The sequence below is a fragment of the Antechinus flavipes genome, chromosome 6, assembly GCF_016432865.1.
Source record: "Antechinus flavipes isolate AdamAnt ecotype Samford, QLD, Australia chromosome 6, AdamAnt_v2, whole genome shotgun sequence".
NCBI classification, from domain to species: Eukaryota; Metazoa; Chordata; class Mammalia; order Dasyuromorphia; family Dasyuridae; genus Antechinus; species Antechinus flavipes.
This window is the reverse complement of record NC_067403.1, coordinates 240,036,921-240,064,757: the sequence shown is the minus strand read 5'-3', so window position 1 is coordinate 240,064,757 and position 27,837 is coordinate 240,036,921. Positions and strand designations below refer to the sequence as shown.

The window sequence follows — 27,837 nt, the reverse complement described above, 5'->3', positions numbered from 1 at the left end:
TATCTTCCAGGTCGCTTCCCTCCTTGCTCCCATTTTCATGGATGGGGAAACTGAGGTGAGGAAGCATGGAAGGCCCGTGAAGCTGGTGAGAGGCCTGCAGCTCTGCCTTTCTTACTCCAGGACTGTCTCTAGGGCACTCTGGGGCTGGAGGAGGGAGATTGTGGAGGGAGAGGGGAAGTGGCAGTGACGGGGCAGGGGCTTCGGACAGACCAGAGCCGGGATGCCATCAGGGTGAGGAGCTCAGTGTTGGAAACTTCCTCTCTCCCCAGGTCGGCACCTCCCTGTTTCCAGGCTTAGAGTTTCTGAGGCACCCAGGACTCAGTCTCTTGGGAGGGACTTGAATGTTGGCAGTCTGCCCTGCTCCGCTGGGATTGGGGTGATCGTCCCCTTCTCGAGGTCCCAGAGCTTCAGACCAAAATGTGTCCCAGCGTGAGGTATCTGGATCTTGGAGAGGGGGAGAGAAAAAGAGAGGGGAGAGGGAGGAGGGAGAGACAGGCAGGCAGACAGAGAGAAAGAGTCAGAGATGGAGAGAAACAAAGACTGAAAGTCAGAGACAAGGGGAACAAAGAGAGAAGAGAGACACACAGAAACAGAGAGTGAGGGAAATGAGAGACAGAGACAGAAAGAAAGAGAGAGACAGAGACAGAGATAGAGATAGAGAAACAGAGAGACAGAAAAGAGAGAGAAACAAAGAAAAAGAGAGAGAGGCAGAAACAAAGACAGAGTCACAGAGACAAGGGGAACAAAGAGCGAAGAGAGACACACAGAAACAGAGAGTGTGAGAGAAAGGGAAATGAGAGACAGAGACAGAAAGAAAGAGAGAGACAGAGACAGAAAAGAGAAACAAAGAAAAAGAGAGTCAGAGAGACAAGGGGAACAGAGAGAAAAGAGAGACACACAGAAACAGAGAGTGAGGGAAATGAGAGACAGAGACAGAAAGAGAGAGACAGAGAGACAGAAAAACAGAGAGACTGACAGAGACAGAAATAGAGAGATAGAAACAGAGAGACAGAAAAAGAGAGAAACAAAGAAAAAGAGAGTCAGAAAGACAGAAACTGGGAACAGAGAGGAGAGAGACAGAGACAGAAAGAGAAGGAAATAAGAGAAAAACAGAAAGAGAAACAAGAGATAGGGAAAGAGACAAAGACAAAAAGAAATAGAAACAAAAATAGAGACAGAGACAGAGTGAGCCCTGGGGGGCTCTTTAGCACTCTCCTTACTCGGTTCCTCAGTTTTCTGAGCCAGTTGTTCCACATATAACTCCCTTCTCTCTAATTCTCACTTGTTGGGGAAACTGAGGCGCAGAACAGGAGGCTCCCTAAGGGAGCTGGCCGGCCCTCCTGTGCCCTGTGCTGCGAGGTGTGGGGAAGGGCTTCAGCTTTAGGGAAGGAGGCCAGTTTAAGGCCAGAGGCTCAAGGCCAACCCCCCCCCCCTTTAGTGGGGCTTCAGTGCCAGCTCAGGCCGGAGCCAAGAAGTCGTCATGCCTGCTCTCCCCGGGCACACAGCTGCTCTTTGTCTCAGAGGCACTTATCTGGCCAGGATCAGGGAGGGGAAACCTGGAGCACAGGCTCCTGGGACTGACTTCCCTGAAAAGACCTGAGGCTCTCCCTCCATCAGCCTGTGGTTTGCTGGCCCAGGTCCCTAGTCCTTCCTGGAAAGGCCCAGACAGAAGGAGGCCATCCCCCGGAGCTCAGGGGGGCTGATCCCTCTCCTGCCTCCAGGTCAGGATTTAATTCTGAGGTCCTGGCTCATGGATTATGGCTCATCCTCTACACCCCTTGGCCAACAGGACACAAAGTATGCTTTTTTTTTTTTTTTTTTTTTACATATATGAATGCATATGGTGGAGGGGAGTTTGATCTCTGACATTCTCATTAACTGGAAGGCTCTTAGTCCAGTGCCTGGTAGACAGTAGACACTTAATAAATGCTTTCTTTATGGAACCCTCAGGCTCTGTGATTCTCAGGTTAAGTCCCAGCACAATGTCTGGCTCATGACTGACTCTTTAATAAATGCCTGGTAAACAGCAGGTGCTTAATAAGTGTTGAATTCTCAGGCTTTGTGAATCCCAGATTCTGCCAAGTCCACCAGTATGCACACCCTTACTTGCCTCACATGGGCTCAAGTACTGGAGAGATAAAGAACGGCAAAAGAAGAAAGGAGTTCCTGACATTGAAGAACAGCCAGTGCTCTTCCAGGGGAAGGTTCCAGTGACAGTTGAGGAGAAACAAAATCTAGATGAAAGAAAGAGCCTAAGAGAGCTAGAGGCATTGGGCCTGGCACACTGGAGGAGCTTAATATATACTTGTTTATTCCAATGCTTAGGCTCTGGGGCAGTTTATTTGCAGATCTCTCTCCCTCTCTCTCTTCCTCTGTGTCTCTTCTCTTTCTGTGTCTCTGTCTCTCCCTCTTTCTCTTGTCTCTCTCCCTCTTTTTCTTCCTTTGTTTCTGTCTCTCTCCTCCTCTTTCTCTTCCTCTGTATATCTTTCTCTTGTCTCTGCCCTCTCTCTTTCCTGTGTGTGTCTCTGCCCCCTCTCTACTTCTCTTCCTGTTTGTCTCTTTGTCTCTGTCTGCCTCTCTCTCTTCCTGTGTATCTCTGTCTGTCTCTGCCCCCCTTCTTGTGTCTCTCTGTCTCTGCCCTCTCTTTCTCCTATTTCTGTCTCTCCCCTCTCTATTCTCTTCCTGTGTCTCTTTGACTGTCTCTGCCCCCTCTAATTCTCTCCCATGTCTGTCTCTTCTCTTTGTTTCTCCCCTTCCCTACTTCTCTTCCTGTGTCTCTCTCTGTCTCTCCGCACATATTCCCCAGTGTTCCCTCCCCTTGGTTTTCTTTTCTTTCTCCTCCCTGGGCCATTTGAGGGAAGGAGGGAAAAAATGAAAAAGGCCCTAAAATGTCCGCAGCGCTCTAGCTTTCTCCGGAGCCTCTTTACCCCCGATCTCTTTGGATCTCTGAAGCCCATTGGTGGGTAAGGAGAGCACCTGGGATCGATCCTCTAGAGGGCCGAAGGGGGAGGGTGGGAACAGAGACAGAAACGGACCGAGGCGAGATCCGGGCCCAGAAGCGGAGCTGGGCGTGCCTGGGCCGGTACCCCGGGCCAGGGCTGACTCAGTCCCCCAGCGGGCCCCAACCTGCGCTTGCTGGCGCGAGTCTCTCCCCCTCCTCCCTCAGCTGGACTTTCCTTTTCTCTTCTTCCTCTCCTCTCTCCTCCCTCCCCCTTCAAACGCCGCTGGGGTCAGAATGTCGGGGCCGCAGAGGCCTTCGGGAGGGTCCAGCCCCTGGCCCCTCTAAAGAAAGGGATCCTGAGGCCCGTCCGCGGATGTTCCGCCACTAGGAGTGAGTCCGGAGCCGGAGTCATTGCGGCGGGGAGACCTTGGTCGGTTTCCCCCGTGATGGGGCGCTCCAGCTCTAAGATCTCCCCGTCAGACTTTGAACCCCGCGCTCCTGACTCCAAATCGAGGGCGCTTTTGACGATCCCAACATGAAGCTTCGGGTCCCCTCCCCCCCTCCCTTCCCGTCCAGTCACCCCTGCTGGGCACCCCCCCATTCCCAGCTCCCCCTCCCCCGCCGGCCCGGGAGCCCTCCTGGGAGAAGCGGCCGCTTCCCGGGGGGCCCGGATTTCGGAAGGGAAACTTCCCAGCTCAGGACCCGCGAAGGCCACGAAGTGGGGATGGGGGGAGTCTCGACACTCGGGGAGGCACTTCCTTGCCCTGGGAGGGCTCAGGGGCTAAGGGTCATGGGCTCATCCACCGGGCTGCGGCTGCTCGGACCTCGGACCAGGAGTCTGGGTTGGCGGCAGGACACCTGGGTCCCCTTGCCCCGCCCAGGCCAAGGACACGCCTTTCTTCCATGGAGGAAAGAAAGGAGGCCCAGAGGAAAGCGAGGAAAAACCTCGCCACAAGCTCGGACGCCTCCACCTCGGCCAGGCGGCCGCGTAGCCCTTTAAATCCCGTCCTTCTACTCGACCCTCTCGGCACTCGACTGGCTGAGTCCACCTGTAAAAAGGGACGAGCTTCGTCCTCCTGTCTCTGAAAGCAACTGCCCGGGCTTACGGATCGACGCAGGCGCACAGCCAACTCTGCCAAAAGGAGATAGAGCAAGGTCTGGCAGGATCCTGATTGGACGGCCCTGTGGAGCATCGGGGCCAATGAAAGGGCGGGATTGAGAGGGAGGACCCGGGAAGGCCGTTGCCAAGGACGACCTTAAGGGGCGGGAACTTGTTTGGGCGGAAATGGGGCGGGGTCAAGGCCGGATGCAGGAAGTAGACTGCGGGACGCAGGACGCGGCGGCCGCTGCTCCCTGTTCCCTCTCCTGGTCTCACTCCAGTCCAGAGACGCGATGGAGAAGCTGCGGCTCCTGGGCCTGCGCTACCAGGAGTACGTGACCCGCCACCCGGCCGCCACGGCCCAGCTGGAGACGGCGGTGCGAGGCCTCAGTTACCTGCTGGCAGGTACCACTCTGACCTCTGACCCCGAAGTGGGGTATGTGGCCTCTGGGTCCCCGAGCCCCTCTGTGCACAGGGACCGAGGGACAGGAGACGGAGACCGCCCGGACGGAGGCGGAGATCCCCCCGCCCCGAGAGACAAGAGACGTCCCAAAGACAGGCGGACACCCCAAACTAAGAGACAGGGTCCCCAGACTGAGAGACTCTCGCCCTGAAACAGGCCCCCGACTCAGACACCCTAGAGTCCCCCACGGAGAGACCCCCAAGGTTGAGAGGCAGATCCCCTCGAAGGGAAAGAGACCCCTAGACACTGAGAAACAGGCCCCCCAAAGACAGTCACTGAAACCCCTCCCTCAGTGAGAGACAGCTGAGACAGACTCCTGGGAGAGACTCCCCCAGACTAAGCCCCCCAAGTCTCTCAGGGACCAGCAGACACCCCCAGGCTGAGAGAGAAAGACGTCTCCCCTGCTGAGAGACAGACGCCCTCACTGAGGGATGGAGACCCCCAGAGCCTGAGACGTTCCCTGTCAGACTAGGGTAGGCTCCTGAGGTTGAGGTACAGACCCCCCAGAGGCAGAGCCCCCCCCCGAGATTCAGAGACCCTCAGGAGACTCATGACCCAGCGCCCTTCCCCTCCCGCCCGCATCCTTGCCCTTCTGACTGCTACGGGGGTGACCTTGGACAAGCCCCTTCGCGTTTGGGCCCTCGTGGTCGGGGCTCCCCGCTCACCCCTTCCCTCCTCTCTTTGCCAGGTCGCTTCGCCGATTCCCACGAGCTGTCGGAGCTGGGTGTGTACGCCGGTGTAGACCGGGGGGGTTCCTGGAAGAGGGAGGTGTGAGGGGGTGGGTGGGGAGCGCCCCCCGCCCGGCCCGTTTGGCCTGTGGGGCGCAGGAGGTGGAGGAACAGGTTGGTTTCCACACAGATGCCGGGGGGCGGCAGCGGCGCTGAGCGTGCGTGTCTGCGCTCGCGCTCTGGGGTGAAGGTGAGGAGAGGGTTTCCTCACCGGCTGCCTCTGGCGCTCCCCAGTGTACTCCGCCTCCAACCTGCTGGTGCTCCTGAACGACGGCATCCTGCGCAAGGAGCTAAGGCAGAGCCTGCCCGTGGTAAGGGCCGGGGAGGGACCCTGGCGGGGGGCCCCGCAGCCGGCCCCGCAGCTGCTCTGACGCCCCTCTGTCCTTGCAGTCGCTGTCCCAGCAGAAGCTGCTGACATGGCTGAGCGTGCTCGAGTGCGTGGAGGTGTTCATGGAGATGGGGGCCGCCAAGGTGTGGGGGGAAGTGGGCCGCTGGCTCATCATCGTCCTCATCCAGCTGGCGAAGTACGTTGGAGGCGGGGGGAGGGGGAGGCCCAGATGCTCCCCAGCCCACGCTGGGCGCGCCCCCGGGGTAGGTCCGTCCGGTTCTCCGGCCCCCGGCGCTCCCCACCAAGGCTTCTGTCCCCCCAGGGCTGTGCTGCGCATCCTGCTGCTGCTCTGGTACAAGGCCGGCCTCCAGACCTCGCCCCCCATCGTGCCACTCGATCGGGAAGCGCAGCTCCAGCCCCAAGGTGAGCTCCCCAAGGGGGGCGGGCCCCGGGCGGCATCATGGGCTCCGAAGCATCTGGGCCGAGGCAGCCATGGGACGCGGGGCAGGCGGCTCTCCCGCCAGGGGCGCTGTGCCCGGCCCGGGGCAAGCGGGCGGCTGCACTGCAGCCGAGTCCCCTTCGCCCGCAGTCTGAGGCCTGAACTTGGGGCACATGGAGGGGAAGGGACTGGCTCAGGTCACACAGCTGGGGAGCGTTTGCGCTCGGATTTGAACTTTCCTGACTGCAAAGTCCCGTCCTTCCCCTGCTGCACTTGCCTCTTGGTGGAAGGTCCAGTGTTTGTGGTCGGCAGAGTTTCCAGGGGCGGTGGGACGTTGTCACACCTCCCCCAACCCTTAGCAGAAAATGGGGTCTCTGGCGAGCGGCTCGATTCCCCACGGGGCTAATTAGTCAGGCCGCAGCGCGGCAGAGCCAGGGGCCTGGCACAGAGACAGGGGCCCGGCGCGGAGACAGGGGCCCGGCGCGGAGACAGGGACCCGGCGCGGAGACAGGGGCCCGGCACGGAGACAGGGTTTGACACCCGTGGAAAGCAGAGACAAAAGCTGAACCACGCAGCGTGGGCCCTGTGGGGAGCCTGCATGCTCAGGTGGCAGCCTTCGCCCTCTGCGGCCTCCTGCTCCATCTGGAAACCCTTCAGCCTCTCTCTCCTTCCCCCGGGCGGTGCCTCCCCCTCCTCTACCTCCTCTGCCCCCATCCGCTGAGCCCGCCCCGAGTCTGATCCACATCAGCTCCCGTCCCTCTTGCTTCTCCTTGGATTCCCTGGTTCTGGGAAGTTTGTACCGGGCCCATCTCCCCTGGAGAATTGTAGTCCCGGTGTCCTCGGTGTGGCCGCCCGCGGCTGTAGGACAGTGGGCGAGCAGGCATTGGTGTTCCCTCTTGATCCTCACATGTTTGTTAAGGGTCTGCTCCGGACCAGGCCTGCCCTGGGGCAGTGCCCGGGGGCAGAGGAGGTCAGGGGTCTTGTGGAGGGCTTGTCTGGAACCTAGAGAAGGGAACCAAGCAGAAAGGGGCTGGAGAAGTAGGAACAGCTGGAAATGCCAGAGACAGCTTGGCTGGGAGGTAACAAGGAGTCGCTTGAATGGGGGGGGGGGATCCTGCTAAAGGCTCAAGGGGGACCCTAACCTTCCTGCCCCCTCGGCCTCTTTCCCTCCCCAGGTGGTGAGCACAGCGTGGGCAGCCAGGACCGGCCCTACGTGGGGAAGCGGTCCAACCGTGTGGTGCGGTCCCTGCAGAGCAGTAAGCGGGGAGGAGCAGGGCGGGGGGACTTGGGCCTTAGTGCCAGGGATCCCTGCCCAGCACCACCCACCCCAGGCGCCCACTTCCCTCTACCCCACCTGGAAGCCCTCCCTTCTTATGGGTGTGACTCTGCGTTCCAGCGCCATCCTTGCACTCGAGGCACTGGGGAGCCCCTCAGCAGCAGGAGGGGCAGCCACACCACCGAGCAGAGGAGCTGGAGGCCGGCCCCACGCCCCTGGGGTTGCAGGAGACCATTGCTGAGTCGGTGTACATTGCCCGGCCCTTGGTGCACCGTATCTGCCGGAACCCAAGCCGTGGGCGGGGAGGAGAGGCTGTGGTGGGGATGGGGAGTGTGCGGGGGTGGGAGGGGGTATGGAGGAGCTGGGGGTGGGGGGCCACTTTGTTCAAGAGGACCTTGACCCTTTCACTGTCAGTGCTGAGCTTGGGCCTGTGGGGTCAGCGGTCATGGAAGCCTTGGCTCCTCTCTGCCATCTTGGACGTGACCAGGTAAGTGTGTGCAGTGGGGGGCAGCGGCTTCCACAGTGCTGGTACACTGGGGGCTAGAAATCAGGAGGACCTGAATTCCAGTCCAGCCTCAGAGACTTCCTCTGTCCCCCTTGGCAAGTTCCTTCATCTGCCCGCTTCACTGTCCTCATCTGCAGAATGGGGACAGTCACTGCTACTTCCCAGAGTTAGTGTGAAGATGAAAGGCGGTAACGATTGGCACAGTCCTGGCACCCGTAGCCACCTTTTAGGTGCTTGCTCCTTTCCCTCCCCCCCCCCAAGTGCTGGTGGCATTGTAACCTCCGAAGCTGCAGGCTCCTTTCTCCTGTTCTCGAAGAGGACCAAGACGTCGGGCAGTGATGCCGGGATGTAGAAGTGCACTGGATTGGAGGGAGGGCTCCTGGAGCCAGAGAGAGATCAGCAGGGCTGGAGATGGCCCCGGGCGGTGGGAGACCCTGTCCCTTTTAAGCCAAGGTCCTAGTTTGGCCCAGGCCACACAAGCAGTAATTAATACACTGGTTCTACCTTGGGGCAGCTCTGGCTGTTGGGAAGGTTTTCCCTCCTTCCAGCTCACGTCGGCCTCTTTGCAGCTTCTTCCCATTGCTTTTATTCAGCCCTTTGGGCCAGGCTGAATGAGCCCCAGACCCATCTCAGGAGCCCACGTGGGCAGGGCAGGCAGGGCACTTCCTGTATCCTGGGGCAAGGCTTTCAGTGAGCCCTCTGGGACTCGGGTCCATCATCTCCAAGGTTCCTTCAAGCAAGTTCCTCCTTGTGAATGGGAGTCCTCGAACCCGGGTTCTAGCCCAGGCCCTTAAGATGCTGGGCAGTCCTGGGCGAGTCCCTGACGCTTCCTGAGCCTGGGTCTACTCATTCACAAAGTGGAGTTAATAATACACGCATTCATTGTCTCAGGCTGTGTCCTAGGGTCTGGATTTACTCGGTGCAGGGCCTGCCACACAGTAAGAGCTTAACAAAGGAAGGGAGGGAGGTTTTGACCCCGAGCACAGAGTAGCCTTTTTGAATGCATGGGTGCCCAGCCTCGAGCATTTCGGCCTGACCTTGTCCCCTTGCTTCCACAGCCTAAGTCTGCTGAGTGACAAAAAAGGGCTGACTCGGCGGGAGCGACTGGAGCTCCGGCGGCGGACCATCCTGCTGCTCTACTACCTGCTGCGCTCCCCCTTCTATGACCGTTTCTCTGAGTAAGGGATTCCTGGGGTGGCGCGGGGTGGGCCTGGGTGATATGACCCCCAGAGAGCTGACCCAGCAGCCTGGCTCTGTGAAGGATGGAGATCGGGAGGCGCACACCACAGTTGTGGAGGAACCGAGGCGGCCGAGGACTTTGGTGTTTAAGTCCAGTTGGAAAAGAGAAGGGAGGAGGGGGGCGGGCGGCTTACTGGGTGCTCAGAGCTGATGCCCAGCGGCAGAGAGGGGTCAGAGCCGCTCCAGCCTCATTTCTCTTGCTTTCTCTGCAAGGACAATGACAGGACAAAATAGGGAGCCGACTCTACCTTGGGACAGCTCTGGCTGTTAGAAGGTTGCTAATGGCAACGAGGAAGCAGCCTCCGGCAGCTCTGATGAAGCAGGTCCTCGCCAGGATGGCCTGCGAGCACCGCTTGTGGCAGCCGGGCTGGGGGGCAGGGGCTGCAGGCTGGAGTCCGTGAGCTGGATTCGAGAACGTTTTAGAGAGACTGGGCAGGGACAAGCAGATCCAGAGAATGCCACCGCCGACCAAACTAAGAAGGCGAGCCTCTCCCTGCTGTCCTTGTGCCCGCACGGGAGGGATTGCAAGGCTGGCGTCCGTGGGACCGCTGGGTTCCCTTAGAACTGTTTCTTGGCTGCCTTAGAGATAGTGGTGAAGGGGACGGTGTCAGCTCTTACTGTGGCCCAGCTGGAAAGGCTCAGGGGCTTGGTTGCCAAACCTGGCAATGGCTGGGAGTGGGGAGCGGCAGTTCGCCCTCTGGATCTGAAAGCATCTCTAGGCTAGGATGCTGAGGAAGCATAAAGGCCAGGTCTCACAAAGGCAAAATGGCCGGGCAGAGCGTCTGTCTGAAAAAGGTCTTGGGGCTTTCGTGGACTGCAGCCTCCGCGTGGTCCAAAGGCATCCCACAAAGCCCCCATGGGACCTCACCAGAGACGGCAGATCTCCAGGCACGAGGCAGCGACAGGCCCAACGAATCCCGTCCCCTCCGGGGAATCGTTCAGGTCTCTGCCTCATAGTTCAGAGCAGCCGGTCTAGTGAAGGAGCCCATTGCACACGAGGACCAGTCGGGGAGGAGAGAGGCCTCGGGACAACCTGCAGCGTCCTCGTCTATCTGGAGGGCCGTCACCAGGAGGAATTGGCCCTGGAGCGGAAGACCAGGAGTGATGGGTAGAAAGGGCTCAGTGAAAGAAGCTGCCTCCTTCTCGGGAGAGCCGCCCTACCGTGGGACGAGTGCCTGGGAGGCACTGGAGGTCTTCCTGGAGAGGACCCTCATGCTGACGCGGGCAAGGTGGCGAGCTCTCTCCTGAGATTCCTACCTTTCCCTCATTTCGTAGTGGCTAAAGCAGGCAGCATGTGGCCAGCTTGGGCTCGGCGAGTGTCCTGTAGAGAGCTGTCCAGGGAACCTGGGCAACAGCACAGTGCTCTGGGAAGTCTCCTGGCCTGGGTTCAAGGCCTCGCTGTGAGCTGGGTGTAGCATGGGTGCTTTATTTTTCCTCCCATTTTTATTGTTATTACTGTGAGTTTCAGTTTCCTCATCAGCAAATGGAAGGATGTTACTACTCGTGCTCCCCACGTCACGGGGTAGCAGGAAGAATACGTTGCACAGCTCGAGTTCCTGTAAGCGTTGCTATTGTCAGTCATTGGTCACCCTCCAGTGGTTCGCAATCTAGCCTGGAGGGCCCTGCTGAGCCCCGGCCCAGCTAATTCTTTTAATCACACCTGCATCCATTAAGCACAGGTTCTTCATGCTGCTCTTGGGGCCGACCCATCTACAGTGGGAGGAGCTGTCCCCACTGGCTTTGGGGCCCTCTCCCCCCCAGTGACCTTGTCTGTGTTTTGTACCTACATCTGGGTGTGCATGCTGTGTGCCCAGGTAACTTGTAGGCTTTTTGAGGGCCACAGCTGCCTGTATTTGTCCCTGTATGTTCTCACCACCCAGCACAGTACTTGGCACGTGGTAAGGGCTTACTGAATACTTGTTGGTTGACTACAAATATAAAAGTGAGATAGTTCTTTCAGTTTACTGCAAGACACAAATAATTAAATACAAAGGAGATGCAAAGTGATCTGCCAGGTTAGGAGGAGAGCACTAATGTCAAGAGGGAATCAGGAAAAGCGCTGGATATAGGAGGCAGGAGAGTCTGGAAGGGAGCTAGAAATTCTAACAGTGGAAATGAAGAAGAGGGCATTTCAGGCAGGAGAGACTCCCTGTGCAAAGGTGTAGAGATAGGACATGAACCAGTGAGTCAGAGGAGCTGTAAGTGGGGCAGTTTGCCTGGAGGGAGAATAATGGGGAAATATAGAACGGTATGCCAGAACCAGATCGGGAAAGATTTTTCATTGCAAGACGGGAGAATTTGAATTGTATCATAGAGGCAAGAGGGAGCCACTGAGTCTCCATAGGCAGTCGCAGCATGGTCAGACTTGGGCTTTAAGGAGATCAATTGGCAGCTGAATGGTGGATGCTTGGCAGGGGGCACCAGAGACCAATCAGGAAGCTTTTGGGGGGCGGGGTGAGAAAGGCCTGAATCTGGGTGCAGAGAAGAGGATGGATGCAAGAGATGCTGCGGCTGATGACAGAGACAGGTGAAGGAGAGGGAAGAGTGACTCAGAGGTTTAAAACCTACATAATGTCACAGAAACAGGGAATCTCATGAAGAAAGATAATGAGTTCCATTTTGGACCCATTGTTTGAGAGCTAGTGGGAGATGCCAGGTGGGTATGTTCAGCAGACAAATACGAGGGACTGGGGGGATTGTGGAGCTGTGGGCGACCTGCATAGAGATGATCGTTGACCCCTGATGGAGTCACCAAATTAGAAAGAAAAGAGGGCCCGAGATGGGTCCCAGACATGAGACGTGTGATGGTCCACCAAAGGAGAATGAGAAAGAAGTCAGATAGGTTGGAGAGCCAGGAAGACCGGAATCCTTGGTCCGCCCCCTCATTTCACAAAAGCCGCATCAGTAATTAATAGCATTTGAACGCAGAACCCCAGACTTCAAATCCAGCACTCATTCTGCTGGACTGCACTTCCAGAAGTTGGTCAGGAAGGATGAAGATCGAGAAGAGTTCTTGGGTTTTAGCAATTAGGACATCCTTGGAAACTTTGGAATGAGCACTTTGTGCTGAGCAGCATGAGACTGCACAGGGTTAAGGCGTGAGTAGGAGTGAGGAAGCGGAGGTGATGAGCACAGGTGACTTCTTCAATTGGCTGTGAAGAGGAGGCGAGAACGCCCGGCCTGATGGCAGGAGCAGAGGAGCGCTTCGCAGATGAGAGAGCTTGGGGCTTATGAGAACACAGCCAGGAAGAAGCCACCAGATGGAGATCAAGGGTTGTTCAGTAGGGAAATGATGCGGGACAGACTCCCATCTGAGGTGGCAGGGGAGGGGATCCCTGGGCCTTCTGTTCAAGAACAGCCTTGCTAAATTTGGAGGAGCTTGTCACCTGACTGACCACAGAGCACTGAGTATTTTGGCTATTGCTGCAATGCTCAAAGACCATCTGCCGGTTCATCAAGGGGGTGCCATCTGCAACAGTGGAGGGTACGCCCACACCAAAAATATCCACGGCGCTTTCGAACACTGGAATGGATTGTAATGAACAATGCTTCACTGTTATTGTTGGATCAGAATCAATTAGGCAGAAGAGGAACCCAGCAAGTTGAGAAGTGGAGGGAAGGACGTAGATAAAGTAGAGAGTGCCCAGAAAAAGGCAGCAAGAATGGGCAGGGCCAGGGCCCTGGCAGGATCCGTTAAGAAACTGGGTTTTCTGAGCATAGAGAAGAGAAGGCTCCCAGGAGGGCCGTTGTGTGCGGGGGCGAACAGGTCTGCCCTGCTGGGCTCCAGAGGGCAGACCCAACAGCTACTGATGGAAGTGGCCAAGAGGGTAACAAAGCTCGATTTCAGGAAATCCGCTATCTCAGAGTGGAGTTGGCTGCTCCTCATTGGAGGCCTTGAAGCAGAAGCTGATGAGCAGTCATGTTTGGAGTAGGAATGATTATGGGGGTCGGGGCTGGGACTCAGAGCCACTTTCCAGAGCTCCTTTCCAGCTCCAAAGTTCGGGGATCCTAAAAGCAAAGTCCAAGTGTCGGAGGCTCTGGCTTGTGGCTATAGTCAGTAGGCATTTCCTAAGTATCTACTGTGCTTTGTACTGCGCCATGATAGGTCAGAAAAAAGATGGAGACCCTCAGTCTGGCCTGTGTCCCAAGGATATAAGAGTGGAGCTCCAGGATGGCTCATGAGCAAGTTTAGGATTGGCCGCCGGCTCTGGCCTTCGCCAGCTTCCTTCCTCCGGGCTCCCAAGCTTAGCGGTGCCTACTTAGAAACGAGCCCCAGGATACAGCGAGGACGCGGTCAGTTGGAATCTCGGCCCTGCTGCTCACGGGCCTTGGGCTGCCGCGCAGCCACACTCCTTGTGTGCCTCTTTCACAGGGTTCCCTACAGAGGCCCTTCACACACTGGCAAGTGTTCTGGTAACCTTACGTCCTGTGTAGCTGGGATCCAAGAGTCCAAACCTCACGGACAATCCTCACTCCCACATTTCCCTCAGAGTTGTGGTGGGCCTTAGAGCTGCGGGGGGAGAGGCAAGGGGACCAAAACGGAGCAGGAACAGGCTGGGGGAAGCCTTGGCCCACAGAATTTCCGCATTGGCTGCTTAGTCCAAGCGCACCAAAGACACACCCTGGTCCAACCCACCAAGCATTTATCACTGGCCATTGTGCAGGCCACCATGGGATAGAGACAGCGTCAAATGCGAAAATGAGTGCCTGCCTTCAAAGAGCTTGTTTTCTACTGGGGAGACACTGACTGTAAAGAGAGAACTGTAGCTGTAGGTATATGGAAATACCCATACTTATGTGCACATATATACAGATGTACACACACGTGCGGAAAGAGGCAACTGATGATGGATGGATGTGAGGTGCTTTGAGGTAGAAGTGTCAACAGCCAAGGGGTGTCATCCAGTAGGAAAGCTGAAGGTTTCTAGGAGGTTTCCATGCAGAAGACCATTATTAACTAAGTTTTCAAGGGGATTCTATCTGTAACCTTTTACTCTGGCTCTTCTTGCCTGTGCAAGGATATGGCCAGTTTGGCTGGTGGGCTTGCATCCATGCTTTGTTTTGGTTTTTCCTCCCTTCCAAAAAGGAAGTGCCGGGCGTGCTAATGGACAGAAAGGGCAGAGCTGAGGGCTGATCACGGGGCAGCCGAGGGGAGCTCCGCAGGGAGAGGTGAAGCCAGAGCTGTGGTCCTGTTTGGTCGGTTCCCCAAAGCCGTGGCGTGTCTCAGACAGGGGCCTCCTCGCATTTTCTCCCACAATCCCCTGCAGCTCCTTCCCTTACTGTCTTTCCAACCAGGGACAGGATCCTCTTCCTGCTGCGGTTGCTGGCTGATTACATTCCTGGTGTTGGTCTGGTCATCCGTAAGTACCAGGACGGCGGGTGGGCAAGGCAGAAGCTAGGACAGCTGGGTGTGGGGTCCTTGGGCTCGGACCTGCCAGAGTCCCCCAGGGAGACCCGGAGTAGGTGGGCCCTCGTGTCCAGAGAGGGGCAGGGTCACAGACCAGGCCCGGAGCTGGAGCCAGAATGGGGTGGCTGTGGAGGGCAGGGGGAGGAGCCTAGAATGATGTCAGCGCCTTCCAGGCCTTGATCTTCCTAACTCTCCCTCTCCCCTTTCAGGGCCACTGATGGACTACTTGCCTGCATGGCAGAAAATTTACTTCTACAATTGGGGCTGACGGGCAATCCAGGGCTTGCTGAGAGGGTGGGGGATGTGGGGGGCAGGCTCTGAGGCAGGATCAGGCAGCCCAGCCCTTCAGCCCTTCAGCGCCTCTGTCCTCTAATAAAACTGGCCCCGGTGATGCTCCTAAGCGTGTCCCCTCTGTGCCCCCACTGGGGAGCCCTGGAACCCACACCCAGCTGGCCTTCTGGGGAGCTGGAGCCTCTAAAGTCACTGCGGCTCCATAACGACCACCAGCTCTATTCAGCACACCCCCTGGGCCTGCCCTTCCGCACTGCAGTGCCGCCTCTTAATGAACCTCCTGGGAAGGAAGCTCCATCATGTGCAGTCGTCTCTGTTACAAAACAAGAAGCTGCTAATCCCTGGGAAGTAGAACTGGTCACCTTCCAGCCTCGGGACCAGCCACCTCTGGTCAGGGCTTGCCACTGAAGGTAAAAAGGGAGAACCTTGGTAGAGCTGGGATGTGGTCAGGTGGAGTCCTTCGGGGTCTCCCCTCGTCCAGGTCTTTACTCTTTCCTCCCCGACTCAGAAATAAGATTTCACTTTCATAATGAACACTTTGACTAAAATTGCTAATTGTTGTCGGTGGCTCGGATGGAAGTGTAGATGGGAAGCTTACCTCATTTGCAGATGACAAAACGGGGGAGAATAGCTAACCTGCTTACGAGTCAGGATCTGGAGTGTCTCAGAAGCTTGCGGGAACCCTAAGATGATGACCTTAACGAGTTTAAGCAGTCCTGACCCTTGAGTCAGTGGCACAGATGTGCCTAAATAGCAGCTCACCTCAGAGACCATTTACTAAGCTTTGGAGTCATGAGTCTGGAGTGGGAGGCCATCTGGGCCAGCGGGAGGGCTTCCGTTCTCCCGGGCACTACACTGATTAGGGGAAAGTTCCCTGGCCGGAGCAGCCACCAACAAGCAGCCGGGCCAAGGGCAAAGAGAGGGGATCCCTTCAGCTTCTGTCTGCTGTTGACATTGGTGGGGGAAACGGAAGAGTTTTGAGCAAAGAGGGTGTGTTCAACCTTTGCCTTGGAGTTGGGCTTAGAAAGAGACTGGGATGCGTGGAGATTCTTTGGGGTCTGTTAAGGTGGTCCAGACACGAGCTGTGGGGCCTGACCCCCCCCCAGTAGTAGTGTGGGAGATGTGAGCATAAGGGCATCACTGCATGATACGGATGGACAAGACCGAGAGCCCCTGATTGGATTGGGAAAGTAGAGCCCGCCTTTGAGGCTGTGAAGCCGGGAGACTGCAGGGTAGACCTCTCTCCACGGGAACAGGGAAGGAGCGGAGAGGTTAAGAATGTTCTGTTTGGGGTGGGATTGGAGATGTCTCTGGGTTACTCAGGATATGCATAACGGGCAGTTAAGAGCAGTACGGGGTTAAGTTGAAAGGAGGATGGCTATATAGCATTGGGATACACTGGGATACCCTGGCAGTTTAAGGCTGAGAGTATAGTGAGGCTGTACAGAGCCAGGAGAGAGCGGCAGGAACCGAGCGGGGAGCGCCGGGGAAGACGGCAGCAGTGACCCAGAAAGGCCTAGAGATCTTGGGTAGCTTCAAGGAGCAGTTCTAGTATCTGGAGGCAGTCATCAAAGGGTTGGGGAATGAGTGGGTGCAAAAGTGCAAGAGACTCTTAGTAGATTCTAGGAGTAAATGATACTCTCAAGAAATCTGGCTATGAAAGGGAGGAGAGAAGTCTCCCAGGATTTGTTCAGTCCGAGTACTCTGTTAAGGAAAAGGGGGCTGATCAGTGAGACAGGCCCTAGAGGAGCAGGGAAAGGATCTCATTGAAGGAACAAAGCAATGGGACCTTGACTAGGCCCGGACTGCCCTGTGGAGAGTATAGCCAGAGAGGGGCAGGACAGGAGGGCGTTCTCTGACTTTTTGGCCGGGTCCCACAGCGTTAAGTATAGGGGACGTGTTTTGTTCAGCTAAGTTCCCGAGAGGCAGCAGGGCACAGCTGGTCCTGCCCACCTGGGTCTCTTCTCCGGGTGAGAGGGGAAATCAGAAATAATGAAGAAACATGAGCTTTTGAACATATCGCTGCATTAAGCAACGTGCCGATTGCATAACAAATCGGGATCAGGCCTTGACCCCAAATGAAGGAGGAGACATTTATTTGCATTAAAAGAAAACAAGCTAGAAATCAGGATACAAGATAAACATTTTTAATGGGAGGAAAGATTAGGGGCTTTCCAGGTTGGGAGGGGGTGAACAGGGTGCAATTCCCTGAAATCAGATAAAGGCATCCCACTTCCCCACCTCCCAAGCATCCGTGAGCAAAGGAGCCCGGAAACAGTGAGTGATGAACCAGCACGAAGCTGGATTTCAGGGAAGACACGGGTTGTGAGAAAAGTCCTGGTGCGGATCTTTGGATCGATGGCAGGGGTCCTGAGCTGGGAGCGTGAGCAGGGGGAGGGGGTCCAGCTTTCCTGCCACAAAGGGCAGGCTCAAACAGTGCAATAAAGATTTCTCCTCCAGCTTTCCCAAGGAGTGCCTGGTCAACCTCTGCTTGAACTCGTCCAGTGCTGGGGAACTCACTCCTCATCTCTGTGTGGAAGTTCTTTTCAAATAAGGTCTTATCATGGCTGGAGTCAAGAAGACCTGAGTTCAAATTCTGCCCAGCCGTGTGACCCAGCTAGGCCACCTTCTTTCTGTCTGCCTCAGTTTTCTCATGTGTGAAATGGAGATAATTATCCCCTGCCTCCCAGGGTGGTGGTTGGGATCAAATGAGGTCATTGTGAATGGCTTCGCTCTGCCTGGCACATCATGGGCCCTCTAAATGTTGGCTGTCAGGGGTTTCCTTTGAGTTCTCTAGGCGAGGGCTGTTTTCACCGTCTGCCTGGAGTGTTTTTCACTTTGTCCCTCCACGCGAGTCCCTGTTCTCTGTGACGCGGTGATTTTCCATTACGCTCACGAACAAGAGTTGTTCACAAAAGGCACCTCCGCTTCAAGCATTTGTCATCTGCCACGTGCCAGGCAGGCACTGCTGGGCACTGAGGGCGCCTCATGGGAAGGAAACAGGCTCTCTCCAGAATGAACCCACAGGGAAGGCACCGGAATTCAGGGGCAGCTGGAAGGTGGGATCCTAACTGGGCCTGGAGAAAACCAGGAGGCAGGAAGAGGAGGGACAGTATGTCCAGCATGGGGATGGCCAGTGGGAATGTGGGTTCAAGGAGGCCAGAGCGGATCTGGCCGACGCTGGAAGGACAATGGAAAGATTTTGGGGGATGGGGGTAGGTTATGAAGGGCCTTGAAGACCTGAGGGGAATTTCCGTTTGATCCTAGAGGTCATGGGGCCCACTGGAGCTTATTAAATGGGAGGGAAGAGTGGTAGGGGGCCCACTGTGGCAGCCAGGGTGACTTGGTCAGACTTGCACTTCCCTGCTGTGGTCATTGGCTTGGTTAACTTGGGGCACTCGCATGCTGCTTCCTGGGATTCACTGCTCCCGAGAGCTTTTCCTCAAACTGAGCTTGGCATCTGTGCCCAGGACCGAGCACCCCACGGGGTTTCCCAGAAAGGCTGAATCTGGGCACTCCTCCACCACCCGTGCTTTGGACCTGCTGCTGGGCCCCCTGGGCTGAGTTCTAGCATTAGGAGCCTGTTCCCCCCTGATATTTGTGAGAGAATCTCAGGTTCTCCTCTCCCAGCCCCCATTCCCCTTCAGGCTGACCCACCCCACTCTGTGATAGTGGCCAGTCCTGATTCTGCCCTGCTCACTCCCCATTGGCGGGACACGTGCGGACTGTGTGGGACAGCAGAGAGCACTTCGAAGATCGCTTCTGATAAACGGGACGCGCCCCTTCTTGGGGCTCAGAAGTGCCGAGGAGCATCTCCTGGCAGGGCGAGAGCCCTGGATCCAGTACCAGTAACCAGTAGGGGTTTCTAACCTTGAATGGCGGGTGTATGTGGGGCCCGTGCTTTAAAAGGCTGGTTAACACCCCCTGGGTGGACGTTTCGGGGCGAAGGTACCTTCTGGTTGAGATGTGACAGGGAGAGTTGGGGGATTTATGATTCAGGCTGAGCAATGACCATCTTTTCACCTGTCTCGGGCCCCTCTGGGCAGAGGAGCCGAGAGGGGGAGGTAGGGATTGGCTTCGGGTCACAAGGTTGGCCCACTGTTGCCCACGTTCGGCGCCTGGGATTTTGCTGCCCTGGAGATCCCAGAAGACGCGCCTCACGTCCTGTGTAGGGCAAACTGGCACCGAGTCCGCTTAGTTGGGTTTGCCCGATTTTGCCGCAGGACTTTGGATGAGTCCCCGTTATCCCAGGGGGACTTCCTTGGGTCCTTCCTCCCAGTGTGTTGGTACCAGCAGGCAATCCAGACCGGGATGCCCTCCTGTTCTCCACTTAAAGGACAAGGCCTGCGCTCCCTAGGCTGGGGGAGAATCTCGGGTCCGGGGGGGTTATCTTTTCTCCATGGGGGAGCCTTTCCTCAGTTCCTCTGTAAAATGGATCCGCCCTCGAGGTCCGAAGGCGGCAGAAGAAGCCTTTGGTTGCTGTGGCTGTGACTTGCCTTGGCCATCATACGTCCGTTGGGGGAGAAGCTCGTTAATTCTTCGGGGAAGGCCCCGGAAGTTCATGGACAAGAAGGGGCGGATCCCTCTCCCTGCCCCCAGCCCTCCTGGTGCTGGGCCCTGAAGCCTGGCCTCCCTCCCTGGCAGGCCCTGGACCAGGGGAGAACAGCCCCGGTGGCCGAGTCCTTCCCGCCCGGCCCGACGCTTGGTTGTGTCCCAACTGCTGCACCACAAGGAGGCGCCACCTCCCGGGGGCTAGAGGCCGGGCGGGGTGTATTCCCAGGGGCCTTCCCATGTTGGCACGCGGGCGGGCACGCGCCCTAGTTCCGCCCAGCCTTAGGGGAAGGGGCTCTGCCTGGGGGGGGGCAGGGCCCTAGAACGCGGCTCCCTTTGTGAGGCGGCCCGGCCTGCGGCACGTTCCGTGACTCCCTGGCAGGAGGGGCTGCAGGTCCGGGTCCTGGGGAGGCTCGCCGCCATGCTGGGGTCCCCCCTTCGGACGGGGCTCGGGCTCTTCGCGCTCTCCCTTGTCCTGGCAGCCGCACACCCTCACCCTGAGCTGCAGAGGTAACCCCGGGCAGAGCAAGGGCAGGAGCGCCCCCAGATCCGGGTCCTCCCCCGACAAGGCCCCTGGGACCTGCTCCGGTCTGACCTCGGGCTGAGCCTGGTCCTTCCCCCAGGGGGCTCTGCGCAGCCGCCCTCCTGCTGTGGGGGCCCCCGGGGCGGGCCGCGCGCTCGGTTTCCCCGGGGTGGGCTTTTCTCCAGGCCGGGGCCTTTCCTCCTTCCTCACCCACAGGTATCGGCCCGCCTTCATTCCCGAAGAGCCCGACATCATGGAGCTCCCCAACGGCCTGATGGATGGTAGGATCTCCTGCCTCTTCTCCCAGCCCCCTTGGGGGGACTTTCCGGGGGAGAGAAGTGCCCCGGGGGGAGGATATCATCTCCTGCCCCAGGGGTCAGAGGCCCCGGACTCCCCAGACAGCTTGCCTCCCCTGGGGACTCCTGAGGGTCTGTCCTACCCTAACAGCTGCGATTTCTGCCCAGCCCCCTTTACCTCCTGCTCTCCCTGCAGATTACGGGATCCTTCCTAAGCACCCGAGGCTTCGAGTCGCCCGCCCCTTCCTCTCCAGAGCCCAGAAGCGCAAGCGCGACGGGCCCGATTTGTCCGAGTATTACTATGACGCCCACCCGTGATGAGCCCCTATAAAGTTCTTGTCTGCACTGGCTGGGGCTCGGGTTTTCTGGCGGGGGTATCCGCGCGCGCCCTGCGGCCGAGACACAAAGCAGCCCTACAGGAAATGGCACTTTAATAGTGGTTGCCGGTTGGGAACGAGCTGGGTAGGCCGGAATGCAACTGCAGAAAGGCCCCGGGGGCCCCTTCTCCCTGCCCAGAGCCGGGGCTGGGATGCCATCCTCCTGCCACCCCGGGCCCGGGCTCCCTGAGTCCCCCAGAGCCTCGGCTGCCCTAACCCTGTCAAGGGACCTGCCTGCCAGGGAGTGGGAGAGCCCCGGTGGGCCTCGGGCAGGCGGCTCCCGCCGCACCTGCCGCTGTTTCTGAAGGAGAAAGTCCTCAGTGGGCAAGCCCAGCAAGGCCCTGAGCAAAGGACGGGTACAGAGGTCAGCGGGCACAGGTGGCACTGGCCGGGTAAAGGCAGGGAACCATTAGCCAAGGCCCAGGCAGGGGAAGCGGGGAACCAGGGAGGGCCAGCAGGGGCTCCCGGGGGAAGGCCGGGGGGTACGGAGGGCAGGGGGGGCCTCGCCTGTCGGCCCTGGGCTCCTCCCTCTCCCGTCCCTCCCCTTCTGAAGCAGCATCTCCTGTGCATTCATAGAATCATCTAATCCTGTATTTTACAATAAACGGCATTTCTCTCCCCGACCCCGCAGCCCGCCCTTCCCCGCGGTCCCCCCCTCGGCCAGTCCTCCCCCCTCCCAATCCTGCCCCGGAGGGCTTCCTGCAGAGGGATGGGGCGCGTCTGTCCGGGCACTTCCTCCAGTCGGGGCGGGCAGCCCGGGGCACACCGGGGGCAGGGGCAGGGGCAGCGCTGCTACTCCAGGTAGATGTCCTCCGTGGGGCACGTGTACTCCACAAACTGCTTGTAGAACTGCTGGAACGCTCTCCTGCGGGCAGAGGGACGGGCTAAGCGCCAGCCGCTGCCGGGGAGGGGCCTGGCCCAGGGGTCCTGGCGAGAGGTGGTGAGGAAGGGGGCGGGGGGGGGGGCTCACCCGACAGACTCGGCCAGAGCCTTAGTGGACTCCTCGGACACAAAGACGTGGCAGGCGAACCGATGGTCAGCGGGGTGCTTGGTGATGAACCCGAAGTACCTGGGGGTGCAGGGGGTGGTGAGGAGCCTGAGCCCGGCCCCTCCTCCGCCCCAAGGCCTTCCCTGGCCCCCACTCACTTGTTGTTCTTTGGGTGGTATCCACAGAAAGAGATGTTCTTCAGTTGGAAGAAGTGGCTACATTTATTCCCCTGCGGGAGGGAGGAAGAGTGGGGGTGGGATGGCGCTTCCACGAGGGGAAAGGGGCTGGGGACACTGGCGGGCACAGAGAGCTGGGCACAGACGCCCCGGCTCCCCTGAGGACAGGGCACTGCCCAAGGAGACACAGCCGGATGGGGTGGAGCCGACCTCCAACCTCCCGGCCTGGCCTCACGTCCGGTCGCCCTCCCGGCGCCATCGAAGCGGGAGATGTGTTGGTGGGGCTCCCTGCCGGCCCCCAGACCCAGGAGGTGGAGCGGAGCTAAGGGCCCCCTCGATAGCTGCAGGGACTGAGGTCCCAGCTGGGCAGAGGTCAGGGAGAGCGGGCGCTGCAGAAAGGCCGGCGGCCTCGAGCGGACGAACTGGGAACGAGTTCTGTCCTCTTCCCATGGGCTGGCTCGGAAGGCCCCCAGGACAGAACTGCCCAGCAAGGATCGGACCCGAGGAGAAGGGCCCCTGGAGGCTGGAACGCGAGACCCCCCCCAGCCAAGTAATGGGCCCAGTTGGGTAGAAGGGGCTCCTTATGGAGGGGCTGGGGGAGGGGGCACCGAGGGGGGCACCTTGTGCTCTTGGGAGTCCTCCGCCTTGACCACAATCTTTACTCCCCGAACATTGATCTCAAGGACACAGCTGGAGGGCGGGTTAAAGTGCACCGTGAGCCGGCGGGTGGTGGCAATCTGTGGGGCGGGTGCCAGGTGAGAGGGACCAGAGGCGGCCCTTCCCCTCCTTCCCCATCCCCGGGGCCGGCGCTGCTCACCTGGCCCCTGAGGCCTCTGGGAAGCCGCACGTGAGGGTAAGGGGGGGATGGGTGGCAGCCCGGAGGGACCCAAAGGGAACGGCCAAGGAGGGGCCGAGGGGAGGGGACGGAAGGGCCGGGCTGAGGAGAGGGCCGGGCCGGGCCGAGGGGAGGGGGCCGGGGGGGCCGGGCTGAGGAGAGGGCCGGAGGGGCCGAGGGGAGGGGACGGAGGGGCCGGGCTGAGGAGAGGGCCGGGCCGGAGGGGCGAGGGGAGGGGGCCGGGCCGGGAGGGGCCGAGGGGAGGGGCCGGAGGGGCCGGGCTGAGGAGAGGGCACTGGGGAGCCGCCGGCACCTTTTGCATAGCAGCGCAGAGAACGTCGTTGCCCTTGTGATACGGGACCTGGACGGACCCCAGGAACTTCACCCGGAACTGGTCCACCCAGTCACTGTTTTTGGCCAGGGCTGGAAGGCAAGAGCAGAGGGAGGGAGGCCGATGGCGGGGGGGAGGGGGAAGAAGGAGAGCTCGGTCTCAGCCAGGCTCCTCCTCTCCATTCAGTTGGGGGCAAGTGAGGCACGGGATCCTGCCCAAGGGCCCAAGGTTTCGGACGGGGAGGCCGGGATGGTTCCGTTCTCCCCCCAGTGGGCACTAAAGGCCGGCAGTGTCCCAGCGCAAAGCCTAGAACACTCCCCTCTCCTGCTGCGGGGGAGCTAATGAAGGCAGGGAGTGGCGGCGCTACCTGTCACGGCCTCGGGCTCCTTGGTGACCTCGATGGCGTAGTAGGCAGGGAAGGCTCCGCGGGCGCCCGTGCGCATGTTGTAGGCCTCGTACCAGTAGTCGTCGGCCTGCAGCTCCACCAAGAGCGGGTCGTCCACCTCCAGCTCCAGCTCGTCCTCATGGCGGGGCACAAACCTGCCCCAAGCCAGCCAGTCACTGAGCGCTGGGCCGGGGCGCTCCCCGGGGGTCCCGGCCCTCCCCTCCTCCCCTCCCCCCTGCTCCCTCCTGCTCTTCCTCCTCCTCCGCCGCTACCTCCGCCCCCCCTCACCTGAACACGGCCCTATGCGTCTGCTCCTGCTCCTCCCCGTTGATGGTGCAGGAGAACAACCCGAAAGATTCGGCGCCTGCAACAGAGGGCTGGTGGATCCCGGGGCCCGGAGGGGAGGGTGCCAGGGCCCAACCCCCGGGTTCTCTCGGAGCAGGGCCGCGGGGTTCCACCCCTCCGCCCCCCAAGCTCTCCGCCCCCCCCCCGGGGCTGGGCTGCGGGGGTTTCCCGCTCCCTCCCGAGCCCGGACTCTCTGGCCCCGGGGCGGGGCCGCGGGGTTTCCCGCCCCCTTGCCCAGCACTCACTGGAGGAGCGGGAGCGGCCGCTCATGAAGACGTTGAGGAACTTCTTGGAGAAGTGCACGTCGGGGCCGTCGGGGGAGGAGTCCTCCGAGAGGCAGACGGCCGGCCGCGGCCGCGCGGCCTCCTCGTACTCCTCCCCGATGGCCGACTCGTACGGGGACGACACGCAGTTGTCGTAGACCGTGGCCGAGTCGCTCTCGTCGCTGTAGCCGGAGTAGCACTGCCGGAGGCTGACCAGCTCCAGCTGCGCGTGCTCGTCCACCACCAGGGTGTACTTGACCGAGTCATAGGACAGGGCGCTGGTGTCCGAGCTCAGCGAGGCCCGGGGCGGCTCGGCCCGGCCGTCCTGCCAGCCGCCGCCGGGGGGCTCGCCCCTCTCGGGGGAAGACAGGCAGTCAAAGCCCTCCTCCTCCTCCTCGCTGATGGACGGGTGGGGCCGGCCGGGGGCCGGCGGGTAGCCGGCGGGGTCGGGGTCCGAGCTCACTGACATGCGGCTCTCGGCGGGGGGGAGGAAGGCCGGGGTGGCCTCGGGGGGCTCGGGGGGCCGCTGCACCGGCGTCAGGTAGATCTCCTCCGTGGCCTCCAGCCGCACGTCGGTCTGGTAGTGAATGCGGTCACGGTGCGCGTGGGCCCGGCCTCCGGCGGGGGCCGGGGCCTTGTCGGAAGGCCGGGAGGCCGGGGGGCCGCCGCCGGGAGGGGCCATCTGGGTGGCAGTGCTTCTGCGGCAGGGGCTGTCGGTGGACGTGCCCCGGTCCTTGGTGGAGGCGGGGCTGTTCTGGGCCGGGAGCTCATCGCTCAAGCACACATGTTCATGAGGAGGGGTCTGCTCGCCTGGCAGGGTTAGAGGAAGGAGCTGGTCGGTGGCCCGGGGGAGAGCAACTCTGCACGGGGAGTGTGTGGGGGGGTGGACTGTGAAGAGCCCCAGATGCCACCTTAGGGTGTGGTCTATTCCCCAATGCTCCCCTGGCACTGGCATGGTGCCCCCTTCAAGAAGTGCTCCCCAGATCTGGCATGTCGCCCCCTCAGAGCTAGTGCTCCCCTGGGACTGGCATGGTACCCTCTCCAAGCAGTGCTCCCCAGGGATTGGCATGTAGCCCCCTGAGCCAGTGCTCCCCTGGGACTGGCATGGTGCCCCCTCCAAGCAGTGCTTCCTAGGGACTGGCATGGTGCCCCCTCTGAATCAAAGCACTCCTTGGCACGGCGCCCATCTGAGTTCCAGGACTAGGCAGCTGACAGGCAATAAGGCTGACCTCAGCCCCAGCTGCCGGCCCAGCCCAGGGTGGGGGATGGGAGTATTTTGGGGACCCTGAGCCCAGGCCCCCAGAACCAAGCTGGAGAAAGGGCCTGCCCCAAAGGCGGCAGGAAGGGCCGGGTCCTCCCTCACCTGTCTTCAGTGGAGATGATGACCGGGATACTCGCTCCTGCCAGCTGTGTTTCTTGCCCAGGGAGTTGTTGTTCAGGGTGTCCTGTGGATGGGAACAAAGCGCCCTTGTGGCTGGGCCCTGGACAGTGCCCGGCACGGGGAGGCCCTGACCCTGCCCGCCTCCCCGCCCCCTTGCTGAGGGGGCCACCCTCCCCACTCTCCCCAGGGCACTTCATCTCCAACTCGCCCCCCCCCCCAGATCCCAGAGAAGGGCCCTGCCCCTCTCCCCAGGCAGGGGCTGCTCTTGGCTCAGCTGGGGTCCCAGCTCCGGCTGGCTGCCAGAGAAAGGGTCTCCTTCGTCTCGGTGTTGGAGGGGAGACAATGAATGAATCATGGAGGTGACTCATCCCATCCTTCAGGGCCCTTTCATCTCCTTGTTAGGAACAAGACCACCCCCCACCTCCCTCATCCACCATGTCCTCCAAGGTCCCTTCCAGCTTTCTGAGCCTCCTCCTCCCGGGGATTTCTTCCCACCGCAGCACATGACCGGGGCCAGTGGAAGAGGAGTGACTGGCAGCTGCCCGGGCTCTGAGCCCTCTTCCCCTCCCACCCACATTCCAAGGCTCCTCTGTTTGCCCGAAATAACCCCTTAAGCCCCCTTTCCTCGGTGCCCGTTCCAACAGCTCAGAGGCATTCCCCTCCACATCGGGGGAGTCTGGGAAGGGGGCTCAGCCCATTCCCTTTGGTACCAGCCAAGCTCAACTCTCCCTACTCTTCCCCACCTGACACTATCAACACTATCGCCAGCCCTTCCCCAGCCACACAACCCACGAAGACCTCCTCAGCAGCAAGCAGCCCTGTCCTGCCGCTGCTCGGGCCCACCGGAGCCAACCAGCCCGATCCCCTCCTGCCCCCTGCCCCCTCCTCGTGCCCCTCCAAGACTCCCAGCCTCGGCTGCCCTGCCACATCCCGGGCTCCGGGCCCACCTCCAGCAGGCCCACCTCCCATCCCCCTCTCCCTCTGTTCCCAGAGCCCCCCCCCTTCTCCCCACTCTCACAGGCTCCCAGTGTTGGAGCCAGAACAGCCCTCAGAGACCATTCAGGCTCCCACCGAAACACTGGCATTGTCCTCCGTTCTCTGGGATCACGGCCTTCGCCGGCTCTCCGGGCCCAGAGCGGCCCCTTTCTTTTCCTTCCCCTTGCGCCCAGGACCCCTTCTTCCCTCATTCTTTTAGTTTCCCTCCAAAACCCTCTTCTCCAACTTCCTCCCCCCCCCCCCAGCTCCTTCCTCTGCCCCTTCCTGGTGAGGATGGGGAGCCAGCGGCTGTGTGGGAGATGGAGGGGCCAAGCTCGAAGCAAGGCAATGAGCTAAAAGGGAAGGGATGAGGTGGGGATGAGACGCAGGGCTAACCCGGGGATAAAAGAGGAGAGCCTAGTAAGGGTGGTGAGGATGGGGAGGGAGTGAAGCCCGCGGGGAAGACACACCGAAGGGGCCTGGGATGTGATGAGGAGGGGCCGGCAGGAGGCAGCTAGGGCGGTGCTGCTGGGCAGGGCCCTGAGTGACGCTCAGGGTGGGCAGGGGGCCGGAATGGGAGCCTCCCGCTTCTCCCGCCCCACCCAGGCCCTCACCTGCGTCCGCGGCACCTGCGGGAAGAGGTTGAGGGTGGTGGGCCGCTTGGGCCGGTAGGTGTCCCCGCCGAGGCCTCGCGGCGCCGTGTCCTGGCCGGGCTCGGGCGCCGGGCCCCCGCCGCCCCCGGGCCCGCGATGCTGCGGCTGCGGCGGCTGCGGCTGCGGCGCTGGCGGCTGCTGCTGCCGGGGGCCCCGGGGACGCCCTCGCCGCTCTTCCTCCTCGTCTTCTTCCTCGTCCTCGTCTTCGTCCTCCTCCTCCTCGGCTCCGGGCGTGTCCCCGGCCGCGTCGATCAGGTCCATCTGCAGCATCTCGGCCTGCAGCCGGCTGCCCGCTCCCCCGCAGCCTCCGCCTCCCGGCACGAGTCCACCGCGCTGAGGCTGGGGGCAGGCAGACAAGGGGCGGGGCGTCAGCGGGGGCGGGACCGGCCGGCCGGAGGCGGGACCTGGGTGACAGGGGCGGGACCGACCTCCAGGGGGCGGGGCCTTGCGCAAGCTGCCAATCCCCGCCGCGCCTCCGGGCGAGTCCACTCGGCCGCCAGCGGCGGGGGTTTAAGAGTAGGGGAAGCAGCGGCCTAGTCTTGCTCGCTCGCGAGACGGGCCGCCGGACTGATCTCTCCACCCCGGGTCCGCCCGCTCCCGATTCCTTGCCCCGCCCCGCGCCAATCGCCGTCCGCTCTCATTCATCTCTCTCCACCCTCCTCTCCCGGCCCTCCAGACTCCCCTCCCCCTACGCCCTGTCGTTTCCGTGGCAACAGCCGATGACCTCACCCGGGCGGTAAGCCGAGCGGGGGAGTGAGGTCACCTCTGTTGCCATGGAGACGTGGGGGCCCCCTCTGGGGGCTGGAGCGAGGACCGACCGGTCCCACTGGGCGGGCGCTAGGGCGGGCTCGAGCTCCAGCTGAGAAGATCGTGGAAGAGGCCGGAGCTGCCCCCTGGCGGGCCGGGCTAGGCCTGCATCCCGCGCCTGCGCAATGGGGAGGGCCGGGACCCGGAGGTGGAAAGGGCGGGGCGAAGCGGAGGCACTACAACAATAACACCGGCTAGGTTTGGTAGCGCTTTGAGAGCGGCAAACGTTGTGGGT

General features: G+C 60.4%; 3 protein-coding genes across 5 annotated transcripts in view; 2 read left to right on the top strand and 1 right to left on the bottom strand.

The window, feature by feature from the left end:
- The first annotated feature begins 336 nt into the window (after positions 1–336).
- On the top strand, positions 337–15,250 carry PEX16 (peroxisomal biogenesis factor 16). 2 transcript variants are annotated; one of them, XM_051964589.1, is made up of 12 exons: positions 337–434; positions 2,057–4,445; positions 5,192–5,227; positions 5,466–5,542; positions 5,622–5,755; positions 5,882–5,982; positions 7,174–7,254; positions 7,395–7,547; positions 7,689–7,761; positions 8,838–8,957; positions 14,314–14,378; positions 14,635–15,250. In XM_051964589.1, the coding sequence occupies exons 2-12, from the start codon at positions 4,334–4,336 to the stop codon at positions 14,691–14,693; spliced, it is 1,011 nt and encodes a 336-aa protein (XP_051820549.1). In that variant the 5' UTR covers positions 337–434; positions 2,057–4,333; the 3' UTR covers positions 14,694–15,250. The 2 variants fall into 2 exon arrangements, with proteins under 2 accessions (XP_051820549.1, XP_051820548.1); XM_051964588.1 differs by lacking the exon at positions 337–434 and adding an exon at positions 1,270–1,797.
- An 83-nt stretch (positions 15,251–15,333) lies between these two features.
- FREY1 (Frey regulator of sperm-oocyte fusion 1) lies at positions 15,334–20,431 on the top strand. Its single transcript, XM_051964591.1, has 3 exons — positions 15,334–19,777; positions 20,007–20,071; positions 20,283–20,431. Exons 1-3 carry the CDS (start codon positions 19,689–19,691, stop codon positions 20,402–20,404), a joined length of 276 nt encoding a protein of 91 aa, XP_051820551.1. The 5' UTR covers positions 15,334–19,688; the 3' UTR covers positions 20,405–20,431.
- A 69-nt stretch (positions 20,432–20,500) lies between these two features.
- Positions 20,501–27,837, bottom strand: part of MAPK8IP1 (mitogen-activated protein kinase 8 interacting protein 1) — a 29,057-nt gene continuing 21,720 nt past the window's right edge. For both annotated transcript variants that reach the window (XM_051964576.1, XM_051964577.1), the window contains exons 3-12: positions 26,757–27,134; positions 25,150–25,231; positions 23,769–24,596; positions 23,467–23,542; positions 23,161–23,333; positions 22,776–22,885; positions 22,248–22,364; positions 21,610–21,680; positions 21,434–21,532; positions 20,501–21,328 (exon numbers count right to left, since the gene is read on the bottom strand). In XM_051964576.1, the coding sequence (XP_051820536.1) occupies positions 21,256–21,328; positions 21,434–21,532; positions 21,610–21,680; positions 22,248–22,364; positions 22,776–22,885; positions 23,161–23,333; positions 23,467–23,542; positions 23,769–24,596; positions 25,150–25,231; positions 26,757–27,134 (2,007 nt within the window). In that variant the 3' untranslated portion in view covers positions 20,501–21,255. The remainder of the gene's footprint in view (positions 21,329–21,433; positions 21,533–21,609; positions 21,681–22,247; positions 22,365–22,775; positions 22,886–23,160; positions 23,334–23,466; positions 23,543–23,768; positions 24,597–25,149; positions 25,232–26,756; positions 27,135–27,837) is intronic.

Coding starts and splice junctions, on each gene's coding strand:
- PEX16 (XM_051964589.1), top strand. CDS start 4,334: ATGGAGAAGCTGCGGCTCCTGGGCCTGCGCTACCAGGAGTACGTGACC. Junction 5,543..5,621: donor TAAGGCAGAGCCTGCCCGTG/GTAAGGGCCGGG, acceptor CTGTCCTTGCAG/TCGCTGTCCCAGCAGAAGCT. Junction 7,762..8,837: donor GCCATCTTGGACGTGACCAG/GTAAGTGTGTGC, acceptor TTGCTTCCACAG/CCTAAGTCTGCTGAGTGACA.
- FREY1 (XM_051964591.1), top strand. CDS start 19,689: ATGCTGGGGTCCCCCCTTCGGACGGGGCTCGGGCTCTTCGCGCTCTCC. Junction 19,778..20,006: donor CCTCACCCTGAGCTGCAGAG/GTAACCCCGGGC, acceptor CCTCACCCACAG/GTATCGGCCCGCCTTCATTC. Junction 20,072..20,282: donor CCCCAACGGCCTGATGGATG/GTAGGATCTCCT, acceptor CTCTCCCTGCAG/ATTACGGGATCCTTCCTAAG.